At 36.4% G+C, this 24,084-nt stretch overlaps 2 protein-coding genes across 4 annotated transcripts in view; one reads left to right on the top strand and one right to left on the bottom strand.

The window, feature by feature from the left end:
• Nucleotides 1–9,560, bottom strand: part of pts (6-pyruvoyltetrahydropterin synthase) — a 12,435-nt gene extending 2,875 nt beyond the window's left edge. For 2 of the 3 annotated variants that reach the window (XM_079801164.1, XM_079801165.1), the window contains exons 1-6: nucleotides 9,443–9,560; nucleotides 8,241–8,320; nucleotides 426–448; nucleotides 292–348; nucleotides 86–156; nucleotides 1–2 (exon numbers count right to left, since the gene is read on the bottom strand). The exon at nucleotides 1–2 is cut by the window's left edge. In XM_079801164.1, coding sequence (XP_079657290.1) covers nucleotides 1–2; nucleotides 86–156; nucleotides 292–348; nucleotides 426–448; nucleotides 8,241–8,320; nucleotides 9,443–9,507 — 298 coding nt within the window. In that variant the 5' untranslated portion in view covers nucleotides 9,508–9,560. The remainder of the gene's footprint in view (nucleotides 3–85; nucleotides 157–291; nucleotides 349–425; nucleotides 449–8,240; nucleotides 8,321–9,442) is intronic. The other variant, XM_079801166.1, reaches the window with a different exon arrangement.
• Nucleotides 9,561–14,011: 4,451 nt separating this feature from the next.
• Nucleotides 14,012–23,480, top strand: rcvrnb (recoverin b). The gene is made up of 3 exons (XM_079801162.1): nucleotides 14,012–14,409; nucleotides 21,214–21,325; nucleotides 21,398–23,480. Exons 1-3 carry the CDS (start codon nucleotides 14,029–14,031, stop codon nucleotides 21,514–21,516), a joined length of 612 nt encoding a protein of 203 aa, XP_079657288.1. The 5' UTR covers nucleotides 14,012–14,028; the 3' UTR covers nucleotides 21,517–23,480.
• The last annotated feature ends 604 nt before the right edge of the window (nucleotides 23,481–24,084 follow it).

The raw sequence follows: 24,084 nt of genomic DNA, 5'->3' as shown, positions 1-24,084 counted from the left end.
TGCTGCGAGAACCAATGCACAGAAATATGATATTAAAATCATCAGTGACATCATCAGTGACATCAGTCAGAGGGCGGAGTCATACCTGACCACATCGGTGAAGTACGGGACGTCCCGGTCCAGGTTCTTATGGTCCAGAGGTTTCATGATGGCCTCCTGAAAACATTCAAACATGCTTAATATTATAAGAATATTAAATATGACATTCATATAAATACATTTAAGCCGGGACGCTTGTGATGACTTCACTCTACTAAATGTATATATTGACTATATTAATGCAAGTCATACCTCGATATAATCCTTCAGGTCAGTCAGATTCATAACCATCCCCGTCCGACTGTCGATCTATGAAACAGATGCAGTTATTACACATTCATAAACACACACTGATATTAATGTGATCTGACAGGATTATGCCATACCTTTCCTCGAACCGTCACTTCAACTAGAAAACAGAAACATCATGAACATCATAAACGTCATAAACATCACAAACGTCATGAACATCATAAACGTCATAAACGTATAAATGTCATAAACATCATAAACGTCATAAACATCATAAACGTCATAAACGTATAAATGTCATAAACATCATAAACGTCATAAACATCACAAACGTCATAAACGTATAAATGTCATAAACATCATAAACGTCATAAACGTATAAATGTCAAAAACATCATAAACGTATAAACGTCATAAACATATTGTAGTGAACAGCGAGGCCGAGGGACCGTGAGGGCGGGACGAGGCGGCGCTCATCAGGGAGGATGAGCGCCAGCTGCGCGCCGCAGCGATCTCGGCCCTCGCGGAGGAGTGAGGGACTATAAAGGAGGAGCGACGACAGTGAGGGACGAGAGAGGACCAGGCCTGGACGTTTTGGTTATGTGCACGCTGCAGTCGTCCGCGAGGGCCGAGATCGCTGCGGCGCGCAGCTGGCGCTCATCCTCCCTGATGAGCGCCGCCTCGTCCCGCCCTCACGGTCCCTCGGCCTCGCTGTTCGCCACACATATAAACGTCATAAACGTCAGAAATGTCAAACGTCATAACCGTATAAATGTCATAAACGTCATAAACATATAAACGTCATAAACGTCAGAAATGTCAAACGTCATAACCGTATAAATGTCATAAACATCATAAACTTCAGAAATGTCAAACGTCAAAAACATATAAACGTCATAAACGTCAGAAATGTCAAACGTCATAAACGTCATAAACATCATAAACGTCAGAAATGTCAAACATCATAAACGTATAAACGTCATAAACGTCATAAACATCATAAACGTCATAAACGTTTAAATGTCATAAACGTCATAAACGTCAGAAACATCATAAACGTCATAAACATCACAAACGTCATAAACGTATAAATGTCATAAACATCATAAACATCAAACATCATAAACGTCATAAACGTCAGAAATGTCAAAAGTCATAAACGTCACAAACGTCATAAACGTATAAATGTCATAAACATCATAAACGTTTACACGTCATAAACATCAGAAACGTCAAACGTCATAACCGTATAAATGTAATAAACGTCAGAAATGTCAAACGTCATAAACGTATAAACGTCATAAACGTCATAAACATATAAACGTCATAAACATATAAACGTCATAAACATATAAACGTCATAAACATATAAACGTCATAAACGTCATAAATGTCAAACGTCATAAACGTATAAACGTCATAAACGTCATAAACATCATAAACGTCAGAAATGTCAAACATCTTAAACGTATAAACGTATAAACGTCATAAACGTCATAAACATCATAAACGTCAGAAATGTCAAACATCATAAACGTATAAACGTCATAAACGTATAAACGTCATAAATGTCATTAACATATAAACGTCATAAACGTATAAACGTATAAACGTCATAAATGTCATAAACATATAAACGTCATAAACGTATAAACCTCATAAACATCATAAACATATAAACGTCATACATTTTTTAAACGTCATAAACGTATAAATGTCATAAACATCATAAACGTCATAAACGTATAAATGTCAAAAACATCATAAACGTATAAACGTCATAAACATATTGTGGCGAACAGCGAGGCCGAGGGACCGTGAGGGCGGGACGAGGCGGCGCTCATCAGGGAGGATGAGCGCCAGCTGCGCGCCGCAGCGATCTCGGCCCTTGCGGAGGAGTGAGGGTCTCGGCCCTCGCGGAGGAGTGAGGGACTATAAAGGAGGAGCGACGACAGTGAGGGACGAGAGAGGACCAGGCCTGGACGTTTTGGTTATGTGCACGCTGCAGTCGTCCGCGAGGGCCGAGATCGCTGCGGCGCGCAGCTGGCGCTCATCCTCCCTGATGAGCGCCGCCTCGTCCCGCCCTCACGGTCCCTCGGCCTCGCTGTTCGCCACACATATAAACGTCATAAACGTCAGAAATGTCAAACGTCATAACCGTATAAATGTCATAAACGTCATAAACATATAAACGTCATAAACGTCAGAAATGTCAAACGTCATAACCGTATAAATGTCATAAACATCATAAACTTCAGAAATGTCAAACGTCAAAAACATATAAACGTCATAAACGTCAGAAATGTCAAACGTCATAAACGTCATAAACATCATAAACGTCAGAAATGTCAAACATCATAAACGTATAAACGTCATAAACGTCATAAACATCATAAACGTCATAAACGTTTAAATGTCATAAACGTCAGAAACATCATAAACGTCATAAACATCACAAACGTCATAAACGTATAAATGTCATAAACATCATAAACATCAAACATCATAAACGTCATAAACGTCAGAAATGTCAAAAGTCATAAACGTCACAAACGTCATAAACGTATAAATGTCATAAACATCATAAACGTTTACACGTCATAAACATCAGAAACGTCAAACGTCATAACCGTATAAATGTCATAAACGTCAGAAATGTCAAACGTCATAAACGTATAAACGTCATAAACGTCATAAACATATAAACGTCATAAACATATAAACGTCATAAACATATAAACGTCATAAACATATAAACGTCATAAACGTCATAAATGTCAAACGTCATAAACGTATAAACGTCATAAACGTCATAAACATCATAAACGTCAGAAATGTCAAACATCTTAAACGTATAAACGTATAAACGTCATAAACGTCATAAACATCATAAACGTCAGAAATGTCAAACATCATAAACGTATAAACGTCATAAATGTCATTAACATATAAACGTCATAAACGTATAAACGTATAAACGTCATAAATGTCATAAACATATAAACGTCATAAACGTATAAACCTCATAAACATCATAAACATATAAACGTCATACATTTTTTAAACGTGATAAACGTATAAACGTCATAAACATATAAACGTATAAACGTCAGAAACGTATAAACGTCAGAAACATATAAACGTATAAACGTCAGAAACGTATAAACGTCATAAACATATAAACGTCATAAACGTATAAACATCATAAATGTATAAACGTCATAAACATATAAACGTATAAACGTCAGAAACGTATAAACGTCATAAACATAAACGTCATAAACTTCATAAACATCATAAACATCATAAACGTCATAAACATCACAAACGTCATAAACGTATAAATGTCATAAATATCATAAACGTATAAACGTCATAAACATCAGAAACGTCATAAACGTCATAAACGTCATAAACGTCATAAACGTCAGAAATGTCAAACGTCATAACCGTATAAATGTCATAAACATAAACGTCAGAAATGTCAAACTTCATAAACGTATAAATGTCATAAACATCACAAACATCAGAAACGTCAAACGTCATAAACGTCAGAAATGTCAAACGTCATAAACGTATAAATTTCATAAACATCATAAACGCCAAAAATGTCAAACGTCATAAACGTATAAACGTCATAAACGTCATAAACATATAAACGTCATAAACGTAAAAACCTCATAAACGTCATAAACATATAAACGTCATAAACGTCAGAAATGTCAAACGTCATAAACGTATAAATGTCATAAACATCATAAACGTCAGAAATGTCAAACATCAAAAACGTATAAACGTCATAAACATCATAAACGTCATAAACGTCATAAACGTCATAAACGTATAAATGTCAGAAACGTCAGAAACGTCAGAAACATCATAAACGTATAAATGTCAAACATCAGAAACATCAAACATCATAAACGTCATAAACGTCAGAAATGTCAAAAGTCATAAACGTCACAAACGTCATAAACGTATAAATGTCATAAACATCATAAACGTTTACACGTCATAAACATCAGAAACATCAAACGTCATAACCGTATAAATGTCATAAACGTCAAAAATGTCAAACGTCATAAACGTATAAACGTCATAAACGTCATAAACATCATAAACGTCATAAACATATAAACGTCATAAACATATAAACGTCATAAACGTCATAAATGTCAAACGTCATAAACGTATAAACGTCATAAACGTCATAAACATCATAAACGTCAGAAATGTCAAACATCTTAAACGTATAAACGTATAAACGTCATAAACGTCATAAACATCATAAACGTCAGAAATGTCAAACATCATAAACGTATAAACGTCATAAACGTATAAACGTCATAAATGTCATTAACATATAAACGTCATAAACGTATAAACGTATAAACGTCATAAATGTCATAAATGTCATAAACATATAAACGTCATAAACGTATAAACCTCATAAACATCATAAACATATAAACGTCATACATTTTTTAAACGTGATAAACGTATAAACGTCATAAACATATAAACGTATAAACGTCAGAAACGTATAAACGTCAGAAACATATAAACGTATAAACGTCAGAAACGTATAAACGTCATAAACATATAAACGTCATAAACGTATAAACGTCATAAACGTATAAACATCATAAATGTATAAACGTCATAAACATATAAACGTATAAACGTCAGAAACGTATAAACGTCATAAACATAAACGTCATAAACTTCATAAACATCATAAACATCATAAACGTCATAAACATCACAAACGTCATAAACGTCTAAATGTCATAAACATCATAAACGTATAAACGTCATAAACATCAGAAACGTCAAACGTCATAAACGTCATAAACGTCATAAACGTCAGAAATGTCAAACGTCATAACCGTATAAATGTCATAAACATAAACGTCAGAAATGTCAAACGTCATAAACGTATAAATGTCATAAACATCACAAACATCAGAAACGTCAAACGTCATAAACGTCAGAAATGTCAAACGTCATAAACGTATAAATGTCATAAACATCATAAACGCCAAAAATGTCAAACGTCATAAACGTATAAACGTCATAAACGTCATAAACATATAAACGTCATAAACGTAAAAACCTCATAAACGTCATAAACATATAAACGTCATAAACGTCAGAAATGTCAAACGTCATAAACGTATAAATGTCATAAACATCATAAACGTCAGAAATGTCAAACATCAAAAACGTATAAACGTCATAAACATCATAAACGTCATAAACGTCATAAACGTCATAAACGTATAAATGTCAGAAACGTCAGAAACGTCAGAAACATCATAAACGTATAAACGTCATGAACGTATAACGTCATAAATGTCATAAACATATAAACGTCATAAACGTATAAACCTCATAAACGTCATAAACATATTAACGTCATAAATGTATAAACGTCAGAAACGTATAAACGTATAAACGTCAGAAACGTATAAACGTCAGAAACGTATAAACGTCAGAAACGTATAAACGTCATAAATGTCATAAACATATAAACGTCATAAACGTATAAACGTCATAAATGTCATTAACATATAAACGTCATAAACGTATAAACCTCATAAACGTCATAAACATATAAACGTATAAAACGTCATAAACGTATAAACGTCATAAACATCACAAACGTCATAAACGTATAAATGTCATAAACATCATAAACGTATAAACGTCAGAAATGTCAAACGTCATAACCGTATAAATGTCATTAAACATCATAAACGTCAGAAATGTCAAACATCATAAACGTATAAACGTCATAAACATCATAAACGTCAGAAATGTCAAACATCATAAACGTATAAACGTCATAAACGTCATAAACGTATAAATGTCAGAAACGTCAGAAACGTCAGAAACATCATAAACGTATAAACGTCATAAACGTATAAACGTCAGAAACGTCAGAAATGTCAAACGTCATAACCGTATAAATGTCATTAAACATCATAAACGTCAGAAATGTCAAACATCATAAACGTATAAACGGCATAAAAGTCATAAGCATCATAAACGTCAGAAATGTCAAACATCATAAACGTATAAACGGCATAAACGTCATAAGCATCATAAACGTCAGAAATGTCAAACATCATAAACGTATAAATGTCATAAACATCATAAACGTCATAAACGTATAAATGTCATAAATGTCAGAAACATCAGAAACATCATAAACGTATAAACGTCATAAACGTATAAACGTCATAAATGTCATAAACATATAAACGTCATAAACGTATAAACCTCATAAACGTCATAAACATATAAACGTCATAAATTTTTTAAACGTCATAAACGTATAAACGTCATAAACATATAAACGTCATAAACATATAAACGTATAAACGTCAGAAACTTATATACGTCATAAACATATAAACGTCATACATTTTTTAAACGTCATAAACGTATAAACGTCATAAACATATAAACGTATAAACGTCATAAACATATAAACGTATAAACGTCAGAAACGTATAAACGTATAAACGTCAGAAACGTATATACGTCATAAACATATAAACGTCATACATTTTTTAAACGTCATAAACGTATAAACGTCATAAACATATAAACATATAAACGTATAAACGTCAGAAACGTATAAACGTATAAACGTCATAAACGTATATACGTCAAACATATAAACGTCATACATTTTTTAAACGTCATAAACGTATAAACGTCATAAACATATAAACGTATAAACGTCATAAACATATAAACGTATAAACGTCAGAAACGTATAAACGTCATAAACATATAAACGTATAAACGTCATAAACATATAAACGTATAAACGTCAGAAACATATAAACGTATAAACGTCATAAACATATAAACGTATAAACGTCAGAAACGTATAAACGTCATAAACATATAAACATATAAACGTCATAAACATATAAACGTATAAACGTCATAAACATATAAACGTATAAACGTCATAAACATATAAACGTATAAACGTCAGAAACGTATAAACGTCATAAACATATAAACGTCAGAAACGTCATAAACATATAAACGTCATAAATGTATAAACGTCAGAAACGTCATAAACATATAAACGTCATAAATGTATAAATGTCAGAAACGTATAAACGTCATAAACATATAAACATATAAACGTCATAAACGTATAAACCTCATAAACGTCATAAACATATAAACATCATAAATGTATAAACGTCAGAAACGTATAAACGTCATAAACATATAAACGTATAAACGTCATAAACGTATAAACGTCATAAAGTATAAACGTCATAAATGTCATAAACATATAAACGAATAAACGTCATAAGCGTATAAACCTCATAAACGTCATAAACATATAAACGTCATAAATGTATAAGCGTCAGAAACGTATAAATGTCATAAACATATAAACGTATAAACGTCATAAACGTATAAACGTCATAAACGTATAAACGTCATAAACGTATAAACGTCATAAACGTCATAAACGTCATAAACGTCATAAACATATAAACATATAAACGTCATAAACGTATAAACATATAAACGTCATAAACGTATAAACCTCATAAACATATAAACGTCATAAATGTATAAACGTCATAAACGTATAAACCTCATAAACATATAAACGTCATAAATGTATAAACGTCAGAAACGTATAAACGTCATAAACATATAAACGTCATAAACATATAAACGTATAAACGTCAGAAACGTATAAACGTCAGAAACGTATAAACGTCATAAATGTCATAAACATATAAACGTCATAAACGTATAAACCTTATAAACCTCATAAACATATAAACGTCATAAATGTATAAACGTCAGAAACGTATAAACGTCATAAACATCATAAACATCATAAACATCCAGTCATTTCTAATAATGATTATAGTTTTCATGCACGTTTAACGGCTCACCTTTATAGTTATGACCGTGGCCGTTGGGATTATTGCATTTTCCAAATACTTTTTTATTCTCCTCATCACTTAAAGATTTGCTGAAATAAATAATAAAAAATAATAAAAACAATAATAATAATGCATTCTCTGTAAATTAATACATTTGACAATGATTTGAAACAGCAGATGATGAAAAGATGTTTTAAACTATATCATACACAACTAAACGCATCACAGCACAATAACATGTTATGAATATGATGAGTTATGATATTTATCACATAACAGTCAATAGAAAACACCTTAACAATAGAGGAGGAGCTTATACATTTTTTATAATATATATATATATATATATATATATATAAAAGATAAAAAATAATATGTACACACACGCACACGCATAGACACACACGCAGAATAATAATAAATATAATATTCTATATATAATAATATATATGTATAGCCATTAAAATGAAAAAAAAAAATGTATAACAAATTCTAGATCTTACTTTTATCCTTAAATGTAAAACAATATTTAACTTCCACTAACTTAAAGATAATTCCTGCCAGTTCCATCCAAAATATTATTCCATATATAGTTCCATAAAAATATTATTAATGCAAATATATTTGATTTTGAAGAATATTAAAAATATGTTTGTTATTGCATTTTTTCCCCAGTTAATTCAAAACCGTCTAATATTAATTTAGGTTGTTTCTGTGTTCGAGTTATAGAAAATATGCTGAATATTAGAGGAACAGCTTTAATGACTGAAGTAAATTACTGAAAATGAGTCAAAAGAGTGCCATAATTCTCAAGATGATTAATGTCTGTTAAATGACTGAAAATAAGATGTAGTTATGCCAGTTATTAATGACAGATGTGAGATTATAGTCACATCTTAGGTCACCCTTAAAGGGAATTTGGGGTGATCAGACATATCTTAAATTAATCTTGATATTTACATCCTAAAAAGAAAAAGCATCTGATGTTTTAAACTACAACTCCCATAATTCCCTGGTGATGACGCAGCGCTGCTGACTTCCTGCAACAAGTATTAGAGTGGAATAATGGATCCAAACCGACTTCACACGGGCTGGTTGACGTGTGAAAGGTGTGTGAAAGGTGTGTGAGAGGTGTGTGAAGTGAAATGAGATGCTCAGAGTGTGTTCGTGTGGAGTTAGGAGGAGAAACAGGCGTGTGTGTGTGTGTGTACCTGTGTAAGCGGTGGCACGCGCTGAAGCTCTGCACGCGCGTGATGTAGCCGATGCGCGCGGACATGATCCTCCGATAGAGCCGCTGATCGATCACTGATGTGTGTGTGTGTGTGTGTGTGTGTGCAATGCTTTATAAGTGACAGCTCAGTGTTCACTGGAGGCGTGGCTTCACCGCCCCTCGATCGATTATAGTGTGACATCAGCAGTTTTCCACGCGCATGATCATCATGTGTCTCATAACATCTGGACTAATGTCATTATTCACGGTTTCTGTGCATAAGTGTTGATGTTATATATATAGAAGATCAACACCTAGACTCCTCTAGACCCCTGAAGGTGTGCTGTGGTTAACCAAGATGTTAGCAGCAGATCCTTTAACCCTCTGGTGCTCTTCGGTCATTTCTGACCGGAGAATTTTCTGTTTTGAAATGTTAAAAATCACAGCTTCATCAGAATGATATGAAACTTGGTGACCTTTCTAGCATTAGGGATGTAAACACACAAAAAAAATTGGGGTCATGATTCGAGCATGCTAATTGGTCGTTAAAAAAAAAGTAACGTTCAAGACGCATCTTTTTAGACAAGCATTTAATTAGCAATCATGGTTTTGTATGTTTTTGTGTATATTTGTGTGTTATGTGTATGTGTATATCTTTTATGTGTATATTTTAATTTTGTGAAGCACTTTGTGACCTTTTTGTCTGTGAAAAGTGCTATAGAAATAAAGCTTACTTACATTGTCTTGACCACAGGAAATGATCGGGAAATCTGCAAAAACACAAATTCCCTGAATATTTGTGTGTATAATCTATAAATCGGCCACAATGCTGAAAAAAAAGTACACAACAGTGAAGGGGTGACACTCTAAAACATCAAGAGTGTAATATTGACACACACACACACACATACACACACCTATGAAAAACTGAACCTATGAGCCACATTTTGATTTTTTTTAAATCACAGCTTCATCAGAATGATATGAAACTTGGTGACTTTTCTAGCATTAGGTCTGATAACACACACCAAAACATTGAGGGCATGATTGTAAACATTACTTAAAAGATTATGTTGGATAAACTTAAAATTATAATTTTCTAAATTGATAAAATTAAGTTGCTATTACTTAAGAGTCCTTAAGTTGAAAACATGCAAAGTCTAATAGGACAAACACAGTTTAAAATATTCAAAAAGCTGATGTAAATAGTTGCCTCAATTGTATTGAGTAAAACGGGCACAGTATTTTTTTCAGTGCACAAGAGCTGCAGTTTTGGAGATGCTCTGACCATCACAATCTGGCCCTTGTCAAACTCGCTCTAATCCTTACTCTTGCCCATTTTTCCTGCTTCTAACACATCAACTCTGAGGACAACATGTTCACTTGCTGCCTAATATATCCCACCCACTAACAGGAGATCATCAGTGTTATTCATAATGTTATGCCTGATTGCATATCTACATGCATATACAGTATATAACTAATGTATATAGTGAAATAAGTAGGGGTGTGTGAACTTATTCTCCGGTCGGGAAACTCCTCTTGAGTGAAGATCGTGCCGCTGGTCATGTGATTGACAGAACGTTCCTCTAACGTTAGCATATGGTTCCCGTTTGGTTATTTTTGGGAGTCAAATAATATCATTCTAATGTGGCGTTCACACCGGACGCGATTCGCGCGAATAATTCGCGCTAATCGCGCGAAGGTGGACGCGTGTACATTTTGAGTTTACTCGCGCGAATCGCGCGTGAAATTCGCGCGAATCGCGTGTGACATTCACTGCACAACAGATGCGAATTCGCGTCATGGGCGGGGCTTCCGCCAGCAGCTCGTCTCGTTGAGAAATGGCTGACATGGGCTGTGTTTACATGTCTTTTTTTTTGTTCATATCTACTGTTAATGTGTGACAAAACGTAGTTTTAAGACTTTTTCAGTCGATAATGTAGTTGTTTAAAGCTCAAATCTGTGGTTTATTTACATAAACAGTGCCTATTTGAACATTTTATCTGCCGTTGTCGGAGCTGTGAGCTCCAGCGGACAGCGCGCTCAGCGCACGTGAAAGCCGGCGAGGGCAACCTTTCCTCGGCCAGTCCTTCTGCCGTCTCCCGCTGGCTCTGATGTCTCTGTGGTGTGTCTCGAGCTATAATTCGTCTTGTAACGGCCGATCTTTGGTCTCATGGATCTATAATTTGTTCCCTGGCAAATCGTTTAGGCTGAGGGCAAAGATAAGTTTCATTACTTTATATTTTTAGGCTATAACTGTACGTTGCAGTTGTAACGTTAGCCTACTAGCACTGACTTTGAATGTTTGACTGCATTGTTGCTTTGTTTCATGTATAGCTTGTTATACATTACTGATACTTTTGTATTATTGATCATACATAAACTTGCATTTAACAAAAAGAGACTGGGTTGTGTTTCATGTCATTTAATGTTATCACAGTGATAATCATATTGTCTGAACCAGATATCAATATACAGATTTTCTCTTCATTGTTGTCACTACTAGAGCAAGCTCCTGATTGGTTAACGCGGCGCGAAATATCCGCCAAAGTTCAGATTTTTCAACTTGAGCGTTTCGCGCGATTCACGCGATTCGCGCGAATCGCGCGTTCAAAACGCTCAAGTCGCGTCCTTCTCGCCGCCTCAATCGCGCGAATCGCGCGAATCTCGCCGCCTCATTCGCGCGAATCGCGCCGCAGAATGCCATTTCGCGTCTCTGCATTGACTTAACATGTAAATCACTCGCGCGAATCGCGCGAATCGCGTCCGGTGTGAACGCACCATTAGAACGTTCTCGAGGTTTTGTAGCCAAAATATTAACATTGTTGGAATTCGTTTTGTGTGACAACCTAAAGGCAACGCATATGGAACGTTCTTTAAAGGTTATTTTTAGGTTTGATTTTATAACCGTAATCCACTGAGTGTTTTTTGGGGGGATTTTTGATTGGCCCTTAGTTTTGGGAGAGCAAAAAAAAAAAAACATTTTTTTTTTTATAGATCGGGAACACCCACAAGAGCTGCAGTTTTGGAGATGCTCTGACCCGTCACAATCTGGCCCTTGCCAAACTCACTCAAATCCTTACGCTTGCCCATTTTTCCTGCTTCTAACACATCAACTCTGAGGACAACATGTTCACTTGCTGCCGAATAAACTCACCTAAAGGATTATTAGGAACACCTGTTCAATTTCTCATGAATGCAATTATCTAATCAACCAATCACATGGCAGTGTCTTCAGTGCATTTAGGGGTGTGGTCCTGGTCAAGACAATCTCCTGAACTCCACACTGAATGTCGGAATGGGAAAGAAAGGAGATTTAAGCAGTTTTGAGCGTGGCATGGTTGTTGGTGCCAGACGGGCCGGTCTGAGTATTTCACAATCTGCTCAGTTACTGGGATTTTCACACACAACCATTTCTAGGGTTTACAAAGAATGGTGTGAAAAGGGAAAAGCATCCAGTATGCGGCAGTCCTGTGGGAGAAAATGCCTTGTTGATGCTAGAGGTCAGAGGTCATGGGCCGACTGATTCAAGCTGATAGAAGAGCAACTTTGACTGAAATAACCACTCGTTACAACCGAGGTCTGCAGCAAAGCATTTGTGAAGCCACAACACACACAACCTTGAGGCGGATGGGCTACAACAGCAGAAGACCCCACCGGGTACCACTCATCTCCACTACAAAGAGGAAAAAGAGGCGACAATTTGCACCAAAATTGGACAGTTGAAGACTGGAAAAATGTTGCCTGGTCTGATGAGTCTGGATTTCTGTTGAGACATTCAGATGGTAGAGTCAGAATTTGGCGTAAACAGAATGAGAACATGGATCCATCATGCCTTGTTCCCACTGTGCAGGCTGGTGGTGGTGGTGTAATGGTGTGGGGGATGTTTTCTTGGCACACTTTAGGCCCCTTAGTGCCAATTGGGCATGGTTTAAATGCCACGGGCTACCTGAGCATTGTTTCTGCCCATGTCCATCCCTTTATGAGCACCATGTCCCCATCCTCTGATGGCTACTTCCAGCAGGATAATGCACCGTCACAAAGCTCCAATCATTTCAAATTGGTTTCTTGAACATGGCAATGAGTTCACTGGACTAAAATGGCCGCCACAGTCACCAGATCTCAACCCAATAGAGCATCTTTGGGATGTGGTGGAACGGGAGCTTCGTGCCCTGGATGTGCATCCCACAAATCTCCATCAACTGCAGATGCTCTCCTATCAATATGGGCCAACATTTCTAAAGAATGCTTTCAGCACCTTGTTGAGTCAATGCCACGTAGAATTAAGGCAGTTCTGAAGGAGAAAGGAGGTCAAACACAGTATTAGTGTGTGTTCCTAATAATCCTTTAGGTGAGTGTATATCCCACCCACTAGAAATACTACGGGTTCTCAATGTTATATTCACACGCAGGTGTTTCGTGATTTAATCCGAATGCATCAAATAAGATCAAGAGGTCTCCTGCTGTTACATAAGCTCACTCTTTCAAGAAATCTCTCGCTATCAAATCAGCTTTACCCCCCTAATCCTCGGTTTAAATAGCAGACGATGGCCTGATCCCGGACACTCGCTCGCACTCGAGAAGATGGGCAACGCCAAAAGTGGAGCCCTCTCCAAAGAGCTCCTGGAGGAGCTGAAGATGCACACCAAGTTCAGCGAGGAGCAGCTGTTCGTGTGGTACCAGAAGTTCCTGAACGAGTGTCCGACGGGCCGCATCAGCCAAGAGCAGTTCGAGAGCATCTACGCCAGCTTCTTCCCGGACGCCGACCCCAAGGCCTACGCGCAGCACGTCTTCCGCAGCTTCGACTCCGACAGCGACGGCACGCTGGACTTCAAGGAGTACATCGTGGCTCTGCATCTGACGTCCTCCGGGAAGACCGTGGAGAAGCTGGAGTGGGCCTTCGCTCTCTACGACCTGGACCGCAACGGCTCCATCAGCAAAAACGAGATCCACGAGATCGTCAAGGTGAAGGAAACTTACATTACAAGTAATGTTTGTGTGCTAACTTAAAGACCAGATAATGTTGAACAAATGTGACCACAAATCCAGTCATATTTGGAAATTGAGATGTGTAGATCATCCGAAAGCTGAATTAATAATCTTTCACTGATGTGTGGTTTGTTAGGATATGACAATATTTGAAAATCTGGAATCTGAAGGTGCCAAAAAATCTCCTTTGACCCTCTGGGGTTCTTCATTTATGGATCACACTCAGGACCTAACGGGATTAAGATAAAAAAGATCAATTAAATATATTTTTGTTCAATAATATTTTTTCTTTTCTTTTTTGGTGTTTTGAGATAATTTTATGATTTATAATTAATATTTATGCAATAATTATGACCCATTTTTTCCCATTGAATATAATAAAAAATTATATATATATATATTTTTTTTTTTATTAAAGCTGACTTTCATTTTAGAGTCAAGCCTAGGCCTCATAAAAGCAATTTTTTAAATGAGATCGGTGTCATCCGGTGGACACATTGAGTATTTTTATCACGCAATAGCACATTTTTACCACTATAGTGGATCTTGCGTTTTATAAAAAAATGTAAAAGATCGCAGCTTCATCGGAATGGTCCCAAACTTGGTGACTTTATTGGTACTTGGTATATGAACACCCAAAACAATTTATGAATCTCTAAAACATCAAGAGTACAAAACAGACAAAAAAAACTCACACACAAATGAACGCGTGCCATTCCAAAAGCTAATTGTGTGTGTGTGTGTGTGTGTGTGTGTGTGTGTGTGTGTGTGTGTGTGTGTGTGTGTGTGTGTGTGTGTGTGTGTGTGTGTGTGTGTGTGTGTGAGTGTGTGTTTTTTTGTCTGTTTTGCACTCTTGATGTTTTAGAGATTTTCACTGTTGAGTTTTTTTTCTGCATCCTGGCTGATTTGTAGATTGTAATTTGTAGATTTCGTGAGGAGAAACTTATAATAATGTTTGTGTGCTAACGTTTTACAGATAATGTTGAACAAATGTGACCACAAAACCAGTCATTTTTGGAAATTGAGATGTGTAGATCATCCGAAAGCTGAATTAATAATCTTTCACTGATGTGTGGTTTGTTAGGATATGATAATATTTGAAAATCTGGAATCTGAGGGTGCCAAAAAAATCTAAATATTGAAAAAAACTCCTTTAAAGTTGTGCAAATGAAGTCGTTATGCTGCGTTCACACCAGACGAGAATAAAGCGTCAAAATCGCCACCTAAGAAAGTTCACTTCACATTTATTAACATTTGAAGGCGACCATATGACTGGTGTTTTTGTGGATAGATGCCATTTAAAATGAGTAAAAACAGCAGTATCTTCTTTGCAATAAGTGTAAATAGCAGTTAAATTCTATTTATACCAAAGTCCCTTTAAGACGAGTCACTCGGCGGCCATCTTAGAAGTGCAGCTCGGATCTCTTTGAAATTGGGAAACATCAAATTCCCCAAAACTGTTCGCCAAACTTACGATTACATTTCATGATCGAAATCACCAATGAACTCTGACACCAACTGTCTCATTTTTTTTTTTTCTAAACGCTCGAATTATGCTGCGTTCACACCAGACGAGAACGAGAGCATCTATTTGGACGCTTGAACGTGAGTGTGCAACTTGGGCTGTGCGATATTGAAGAAAAATGCGATATCCTTGTTAAATAATGCGATATTCGATACGATATTGCTTTAAGTTTGTAAAATCTATTTCTTTCCCCAACTGATATCGTTCACTTAAAGCATAAGCGACTGTGTTTACACGAATACTCATCAAGACGGCCATTTTGACACAACTGTGTGTGTATTTGACAGTTCGAGTGTGTAACAAGACACGAAAAAAAGAACGGCTTGTGCGCACGTTTCGGTGTGTGTGTCAGACAGCGCGAGACTACAAGGAGTTGTTTTTCGCAAGTTATTGCGTTTAATAACTCTTTTTAACGTCAAGCAAGTCACATGAGTATCAGTCGTGTGCTCAGTCTATTCTCTGCTATATGAGTCGACCTAAAACCTACACTTTCCACAATGTTGAAGTAGCCTATTAAAATCATTCAGATATTGCGTACCCTTGCGATATGCATATTGCGATACGTACATTTGTTACATTTGTTACATGCGATATGTACATGTTCAACTCCACACACACCAGATCACATGTTCAACTCCACACACACCAGATCACATGATCAACTCCACACACACCAGATCACATGTTCAACTCCACACACACCAGATCACATGTTCAACTCCACACACACCAGATCACATGATCAACTCCACACACACCAGATCACATGTTCAACTGCACACACACCAGATCACATGTTCAACTCCACACACACCAGATCACATGTTCAACTCCACACACACCAGGGCTGCGTTCAGCCCCGACAAAACGTTGCAAAACGTTTTTTAAACGGTAACGGTGCTGCGTTGAACACCCTGTTCTGTTGACGCAAGAGTTGTAACTATGGCAGCCGAGAAGGCCATTCTTTGTGTTCTTTTTGTGGAATTTTCGGAGCCTGATGAAATCGATATAAACACGTGTTTAATACTGCAAAATACATGCAATCACTTCCCTTGCCATCCAGAATAAAAGACAACACCCCAATCACATTTAATGAACCTTTTTCATCTCCTGGTAATCAATTCTAACTTAAATAATTTTATTTCTAGTTCTTCCTTTTTTAATAGCTTGTATTTTCTTTCTCACTTTATGTCAAGCAATTACCATATATGAAATTTGGTATATAAATAAACTTGCCTTGCAATGAAGCTAAATATATAAATAAATACATCATCATGTTGATTATATATATATATATATATATATATATATATATATATATATATATATATATATATATATATATATATATATATATATATATATATATATATATATATATATATATATTCAACTCTTACGACAATGTCTTCTAATACCAGCGGACACATTAAACAACTTTACTTCCATTGTGTGAGCTGTCTCTTTAATACCGCGTGGTTTATATACATGTTGCTGCTGATTGGACTGACATATTTGACACACCCACCAAACGAGAAAAAACGCATCTCAAACCCGTTGCACACCGGTGCGCACCGTTTCCAGGAAACATGACGTTCAACCGGAAACCGTAGCAAAACGTTGCGCACCGGTTTGAGCGTTGAACGTGCCCCAGATCACATGTTCAACTCCACACACACCAGATCACATGTTCAACTGCACACACACCAGATCACATGATCAACTCCACACACACCAGATCACATGTTCAACTGCACACACACCAGATCACATGTTCAGCTCCACACACACCAGATCACATGTTCAACTCCACACACACCAGATCACATGTTCAACTCCACACACACCAGATCACATGTTCAACTCCACACACACCAGATCACATGTTCAACTCCACACACACCAGATCACATGTTCAACTGCACACACACCAGATCACATGTTCAACTGCACACACACCAGATCACATGTTCAGCTCCACACACACCAGATCACATGTTCAACTCCACACACACCAGATCACATGTTCAACTGCACACACACCAGATCACATGTTCAACTGCACACACACCAGATCACATGATCAACTCCACACACACCATATCACATGTTCAGCTCCACACACACCAGATCACATGTTCAACTCCACACACACCAGATCACATGAGGTGTGTTCGACATCGGCTGCGTCTGGATGCAACTGATCGGCGAGAGTAGCCGTGTGCAGGCGGAGGAGCTGCAAACACAGACGTGAAGTCGGACACTTTCTGCGTCCCGTAGTGACGCTCGCGCTGTGTTTGCATACTTTATCAGCTGAAGTGAAATAAATGCAATATTTGGCAATACACAGATGTTTCAGAGACATTATTGTCATGTTATACTTTATGCACTGCTTAATACAGCGTGTGTTTTTACAAGAATAAAGTTCAACATATAAGCCTACACTATCAATGAAGTGGGGTCTGTTTTTAATCAGTTATATTTTGATAAACATGACAATATAACATCGCGACTACATGAAAGGAGGTTTTACTGTTATAAAAAACAGATTTGTGCGCATTAGTGGAGCTGAAGGTTTTAGAATAAACACGAAACACACGTGATCGCTGTCATGCGGTGAATCTGGCCAATCGTGGAACGGCTGTGTCGTCATCAGAGCCCGTGCAGCCTCATGCAGTCGCTCTCGAGAAACTGCACCGGCTGTAATCGCCGGCTGCTCTCGAATCGCTCTCGCGGCACTTTGTTGACATACGTCACTGTCACGTGGCGTCGGCGCTGCCTCAAGTCGGACAAAATTTCTAACCGGCATGCACTGCTTCAAGTCAGCCGCCGATCGGTCTGCGCATCGCTGGGTGAAGTCGAACAAGCCTCATGTGATCTGGTGTGTGTGGAGCTGAACATGTGATGTGGTGTGTGTGGAGCTGAACATGTGATCTGGTGTGTGTGGAGTTGAACATGTGATCTGGTGTGTGTGGAGCTGAACATGTGATCTGGTGTGTGTGGAGTTGAACATGTGATCTGGTGTGTGTGGAGTGGAACATGTGATCTGGTGTGTGTGGAGCTGAACATGTGATCTGGTGTGTGTGGAGTTGAACATGTGATCTGGTGTGTGTGGAGCTGAACATGTGATCTGGTGTGTGTGGAGTTGAACATGTGATCTGGTGTGTGTGCAGTTGAACATGTGATCTGGTGTGTGTGGAGTTGAACATGTGATCTGGTGTGTGTGGAGTTGAACATGTGATCTGGTGTGTGTGGAGTTGATCATGTGATCTGGTGTCACACACACCATATCACATGTTCAACTCCACACACACCAGATCACATGATCAACTCCACACACACCACATCACATGTTCAACTCCACACACACACCAGATCACATGTTCAACTCCACACACACACCAGATCACATGTTCAACTCCACACACACCAGATCACATGATCAACTCCACACACACCAGATCACATGATCAACTCCACACACACCAGATCACATGTTCAGCTCCACACACACCAGATCACATGATCAACTCCACACACACCACATCACATGTTCAACTCCACACACACACCAGATCACATGTTCAACTCCACACACACCAGATCACATGATCAACTCCACACACACCAGATCACATGTTCAGCTCCACACACACCAGATCACATGTTCAACTCCACACACACCAGATCACATGTTCCGAGAGGAGCTCTCTTTCAGTGTTGGGGAAAGTTACTTTGAAAAGTAATGCATTACACTATTGCGTTACTCCTTTAAAAAGTAACAAATTGAGTTATTAGTTACTTTTTAAGAAAAGTAATTGTTTTACATTACTTTTGCGTTACTTTTACGTTACTTTTTCTCACCTCGGCTGGGCTTGTTTTTTTGTGCAAATGTAAAGACCTCTTTTTACCAAAATTGAAATAATAAGCCTCAGGCTGAGGTAAAAATGCAAATTCATGCATGAACAGTAGAGGGCGAAAAAACTACAAATCTAGTAATTTTTAGATTAAATGCATACTTTTTTTGTTTTATTTAACATTTAATTATTGGAGGTTTGCATAGTACTAAGATTTTGAATTTGACAGATTTTGTTAATTTTGAGGAGTACTGAATCTTTATTGTGCAAGTGAGATGAATAGATGCTCACATTTTGAACTACAATAACCATCATATTCACACATAACGCCTCTGCACTTATGCCGCGTTCCAGGCAACCCGTAACCCGTGTTTTTCCAACTTTCTACCCGTGAAAGTGCACTGGAACGGCAGTCAAACCCGTGACTTCCCACCCTTGAACTCGTACTAGATCGATGTACTCCCAGTTACAAGATCTGACGTCACATAGCTTTGTACGAATGCGGTGTTTATGAAACAAATATACAATTAACGTTAGGTGAAGGTATAAGGTATAACAGCTTCTCTTGCCGTATGCACCGTTTTCCCCCTCCGTTTCCCTCAAATAAGCAAGTAAGTACCTTTGGCGATAGAAATGATTGTAAATTTAGCATAAGCCTCATATGGTCTGCCATGCTTTGTTTACATCTAGCTACCACACGTTTCCTTGCGCTCAGGCAGTTTGGCGTGACTTTGCCTGGAACGCTACAAAGTCCGAGTCGTGGTTTGAAGTTGTAACTTACGGGCTCAAAAAAAATCCTGTAACGCAGCATTACTCTCGATTTTTCTCAACGATGAGGGCAGGAGACACGTCAGTCAAATAAATATGAAAAAGTAACTTGCATTCCTTTTTTGAAAAAGTAACTCAGATATTTTGTCGTAAATTTGAAAAGTAATGCGTTACTTTACTAGTTACTTGAAAAAGTAATCTGATTACATAACTCAAGTTACTTGTAATGCGTTACCCCCAACACTGCTCTCTTTATAAATAAACCACAGATTTGAGCTTTAAACAACTACATTCTCACATGAAAAACTCTTAAAACTACATTTTGTGACACAATAATAGTAGTGTTTTTAAATTATGCGGGGTTTCTCATCACATCACTTCACCACGTCACAGCAGCGAGCAGGCTCCTGATTGGTTAACGCGCCGCAAATTGACGCCAAAGTTCAAATTCGCGAATTCGCTTCAAACGCGTGAATGCACAAAAACACCACTCATGCAAGACGCAAGTCCGTGTTAAATTCGCATTTAGTGCGAACGCAGCATAAGCAATGCATATCACTACTAAAACTACATTTCTGATATATCTACGGTAGGACATTTACCTAATATCTACGTTTGTTCTCTTTGTAGTCGATATTCAACATGATCTCCAAAGACGACCAGAAAAACCTCCCGGACGACGAGAACACCCCGGAAAAACGAACGGATAAAATTTGGGACTTTTTTGGGAAAAAAGAAAACGGTAAGTGACCATTTGCACGCAGAAGATTTGATTCATTGAGCTTTGATGAATGCATTCTCTTTATTTCGTCAGGTAAAATAACAGAGGGCGAGTTCATTCAAGGAGTTATGGACAATAAGAACATCCTCCGCCTGATCCAGTTCGACGAACCGCAGAAGGTCCAGGAGCGGCTGAAGGAGAAGAAGCAGTGATGGCTTAGATGCTACATGTTCCTAGACTCTTTTAAAAAAGTGCATTTCTGCTGTTACATGTGAGATAAAACGATCGATAGGAATTCAATTAAATGTGTGCCATGAAATATAGATGTACAAATGTAGTTTATTACCGCCAGCATGCAGTATAAAAGAGATCGGACGGTTAGACACCAACAGGAATGCATTTAATTTAATTTCACAACCGTCCTGTGCTGAGGATCCACATCACATTTATGTAAATAATCCACAACTCTGCTTCACACTTGCCCATCAAGAAAACACTACATGTAACAGTCATGCTAATGTTTCACTGTACTCTACTAATACTACTGTATTTCACATTGAGTATTTAGCGTTCTGTTGTTCTTCTTCGTTCTGCTAGCTTGTTTCTGCCACAGAATAAAACAATGAAAATGGTAATCGTGCCTTTTTATCTCACAATTCTGCTTTTTTTCCTCAGAATTGCAAGATATAAAGTCAGAATTTATAGTCAGAATTAATAAAGTCAGAATTAATAGTCAGAATTGCAAGATATAAAGTCAGAATTGATAGTCAGAATTGCATGATATAAAGTATGAATTAATAAAGTCAGAATTGTGAGATATAAAGTCTGAATTAATAGCCAGAATTGCGAGATATAAAGCCAGAATTAATAGTCAGAATTAATGAAGTCAAAATTAATAGTCAGAATTGCATGATATAAAGTCAGAATTAATAGTCAGAATTGCATGATATAAAGTCAGAATGAATAAAGTCAGAATGAATAAAGTCAGAATTAATAGTCAGAATTGCATGATATAAAGTCAGAATGAATAGTCAGAATTGCATGATATAAAGTCAGAACGAATAAAGTCAGAATGAATAGTCAGAATTGCATGATATAAAGTCAGAATGAATAAAGTCAGAATGAATAAAGTCAGAATTAATAGTCAAAATTGCATGATATAAAGTCAAAATGAATAAATTCAGAATTAATAGTCAGAATTGCATGACAAAGTCAGAATGAATAAAGTCAGAATGAATAAAGTCAGAATGAATAAAGTCAGAATTAATAGTCAGAATTGCATGATATAAAGTTAAAATGAATAAAGTCAGAATTAATAGTCAGAATTGCATGATATAAAGTCAGAATGAATAAAGTCAGAATTAATAGTCAGAATTGCATGATATAAAGTCAGAATGAATAAAGTCAGAATGAATAAAGTCAGAATTAATAGTCAGAATTGCATGATATAAAGTCAGAATTCATAAAGTCAGAATGAATTGTCAGAATTGCATGATATAAAGTTAAAATGAATAAAGTCAGAATTAATAGTCAGAATTGCATGATATAAAGTCAGAATGAATAAAGTCAGAATTAATAGTCAGAATTGCATGATATAAAGTCAGAATGAATAAAGTCAGAACGAATAAAGTCAGAATGAATAGTCAGATTTGCATGATATAAAGTCAGAATGAATAAAGTCAGAATTAATAGTCAGAATTGCATGATATAAAGTCAGAATTCATAAAGTCAGAATTCATAAAGTCAGAATTCACAAAGTCAGAATTAATAGTCAGAATTTCATGATATAAAGTCAGAATGAATAAATTCAGAATGAATAAAGTCAGAATTAATAGTCAGAATTGTGAGATATAAAGTCAGAATGAATAAAGTCAGAATTGCATGATATAAAGTCAGAATGAATAAAGTCAGAATTCATAAAGTCAGAATTAAAGTCAGAATTGTGAGATATAAAGTCAGAATGAATAAAGTCAGAATGAATAAAGTCAGAATTGTGAGATAGAAAGTCAGAATTAATAAAGTCAGAATGAATAAAGTCAGAATGAATAAAGTCAGAATGAATAAAGTCAGAATTAATAGTCAGAATTGCATGATATAAAGTTAAAATGAATAAAGTCAGAATTAATAGTCAGAATTGCATGATATAAAGTCAGAATGAATAAAGTCAGAATTAATAGTCAGAATTGCATGATATAAAGTCAGAATGAATAAAGTCAGAATTAATAGTCAGAATTGCATGATATAAAGTCAGAATTCATAAAGTCAGAATGAATTGTCAGAATTGCATGATATAAAGTTAAAATGAATAAAGTCAGAATTAATAGTCAGAATTGCATGATATAAAGTCAGAATGAATAAAGTCAGAATTAATAGTCAGAATTGCATGATATAAAGTCAGAATGAATAAAGTCAGAACGAATAAAGTCAGAATGAATAGTCAGATTTGCATGATATAAAGTCAGAATGAATAAAGTCAGAATTAATAGTCAGAATTGCATGATATAAAGTCAGAATTCATAAAGTCAGAATTCATAAAGTCAGAATTCACAAAGTCAGAATTAATAGTCAGAATTTCATGATATAAAGTCAGAATGAATAAATTCAGAATGAATAAAGTCAGAATTAATAGTCAGAATTGTGAGATATAAAGTCAGAATGAATAAAGTCAGAATTGCATGATATAAAGTCAGAATGAATAAAGTCAGAATTCATAAAGTCAGAATTAAAGTCAGAATTGTGAGATATAAGGTCAGAATGAATAAAGTCAGAATGAATAAAGT

Source organism: Gobio gobio (assembly GCF_949357685.1).
Source record: "Gobio gobio genome assembly, chromosome: 20".
Taxonomy (NCBI): Eukaryota; Metazoa; Chordata; class Actinopteri; order Cypriniformes; family Gobionidae; genus Gobio; species Gobio gobio.
The sequence above is the reverse complement of the archived record's forward strand: the minus strand, read 5'-3'. Positions and strand labels throughout refer to the sequence as shown.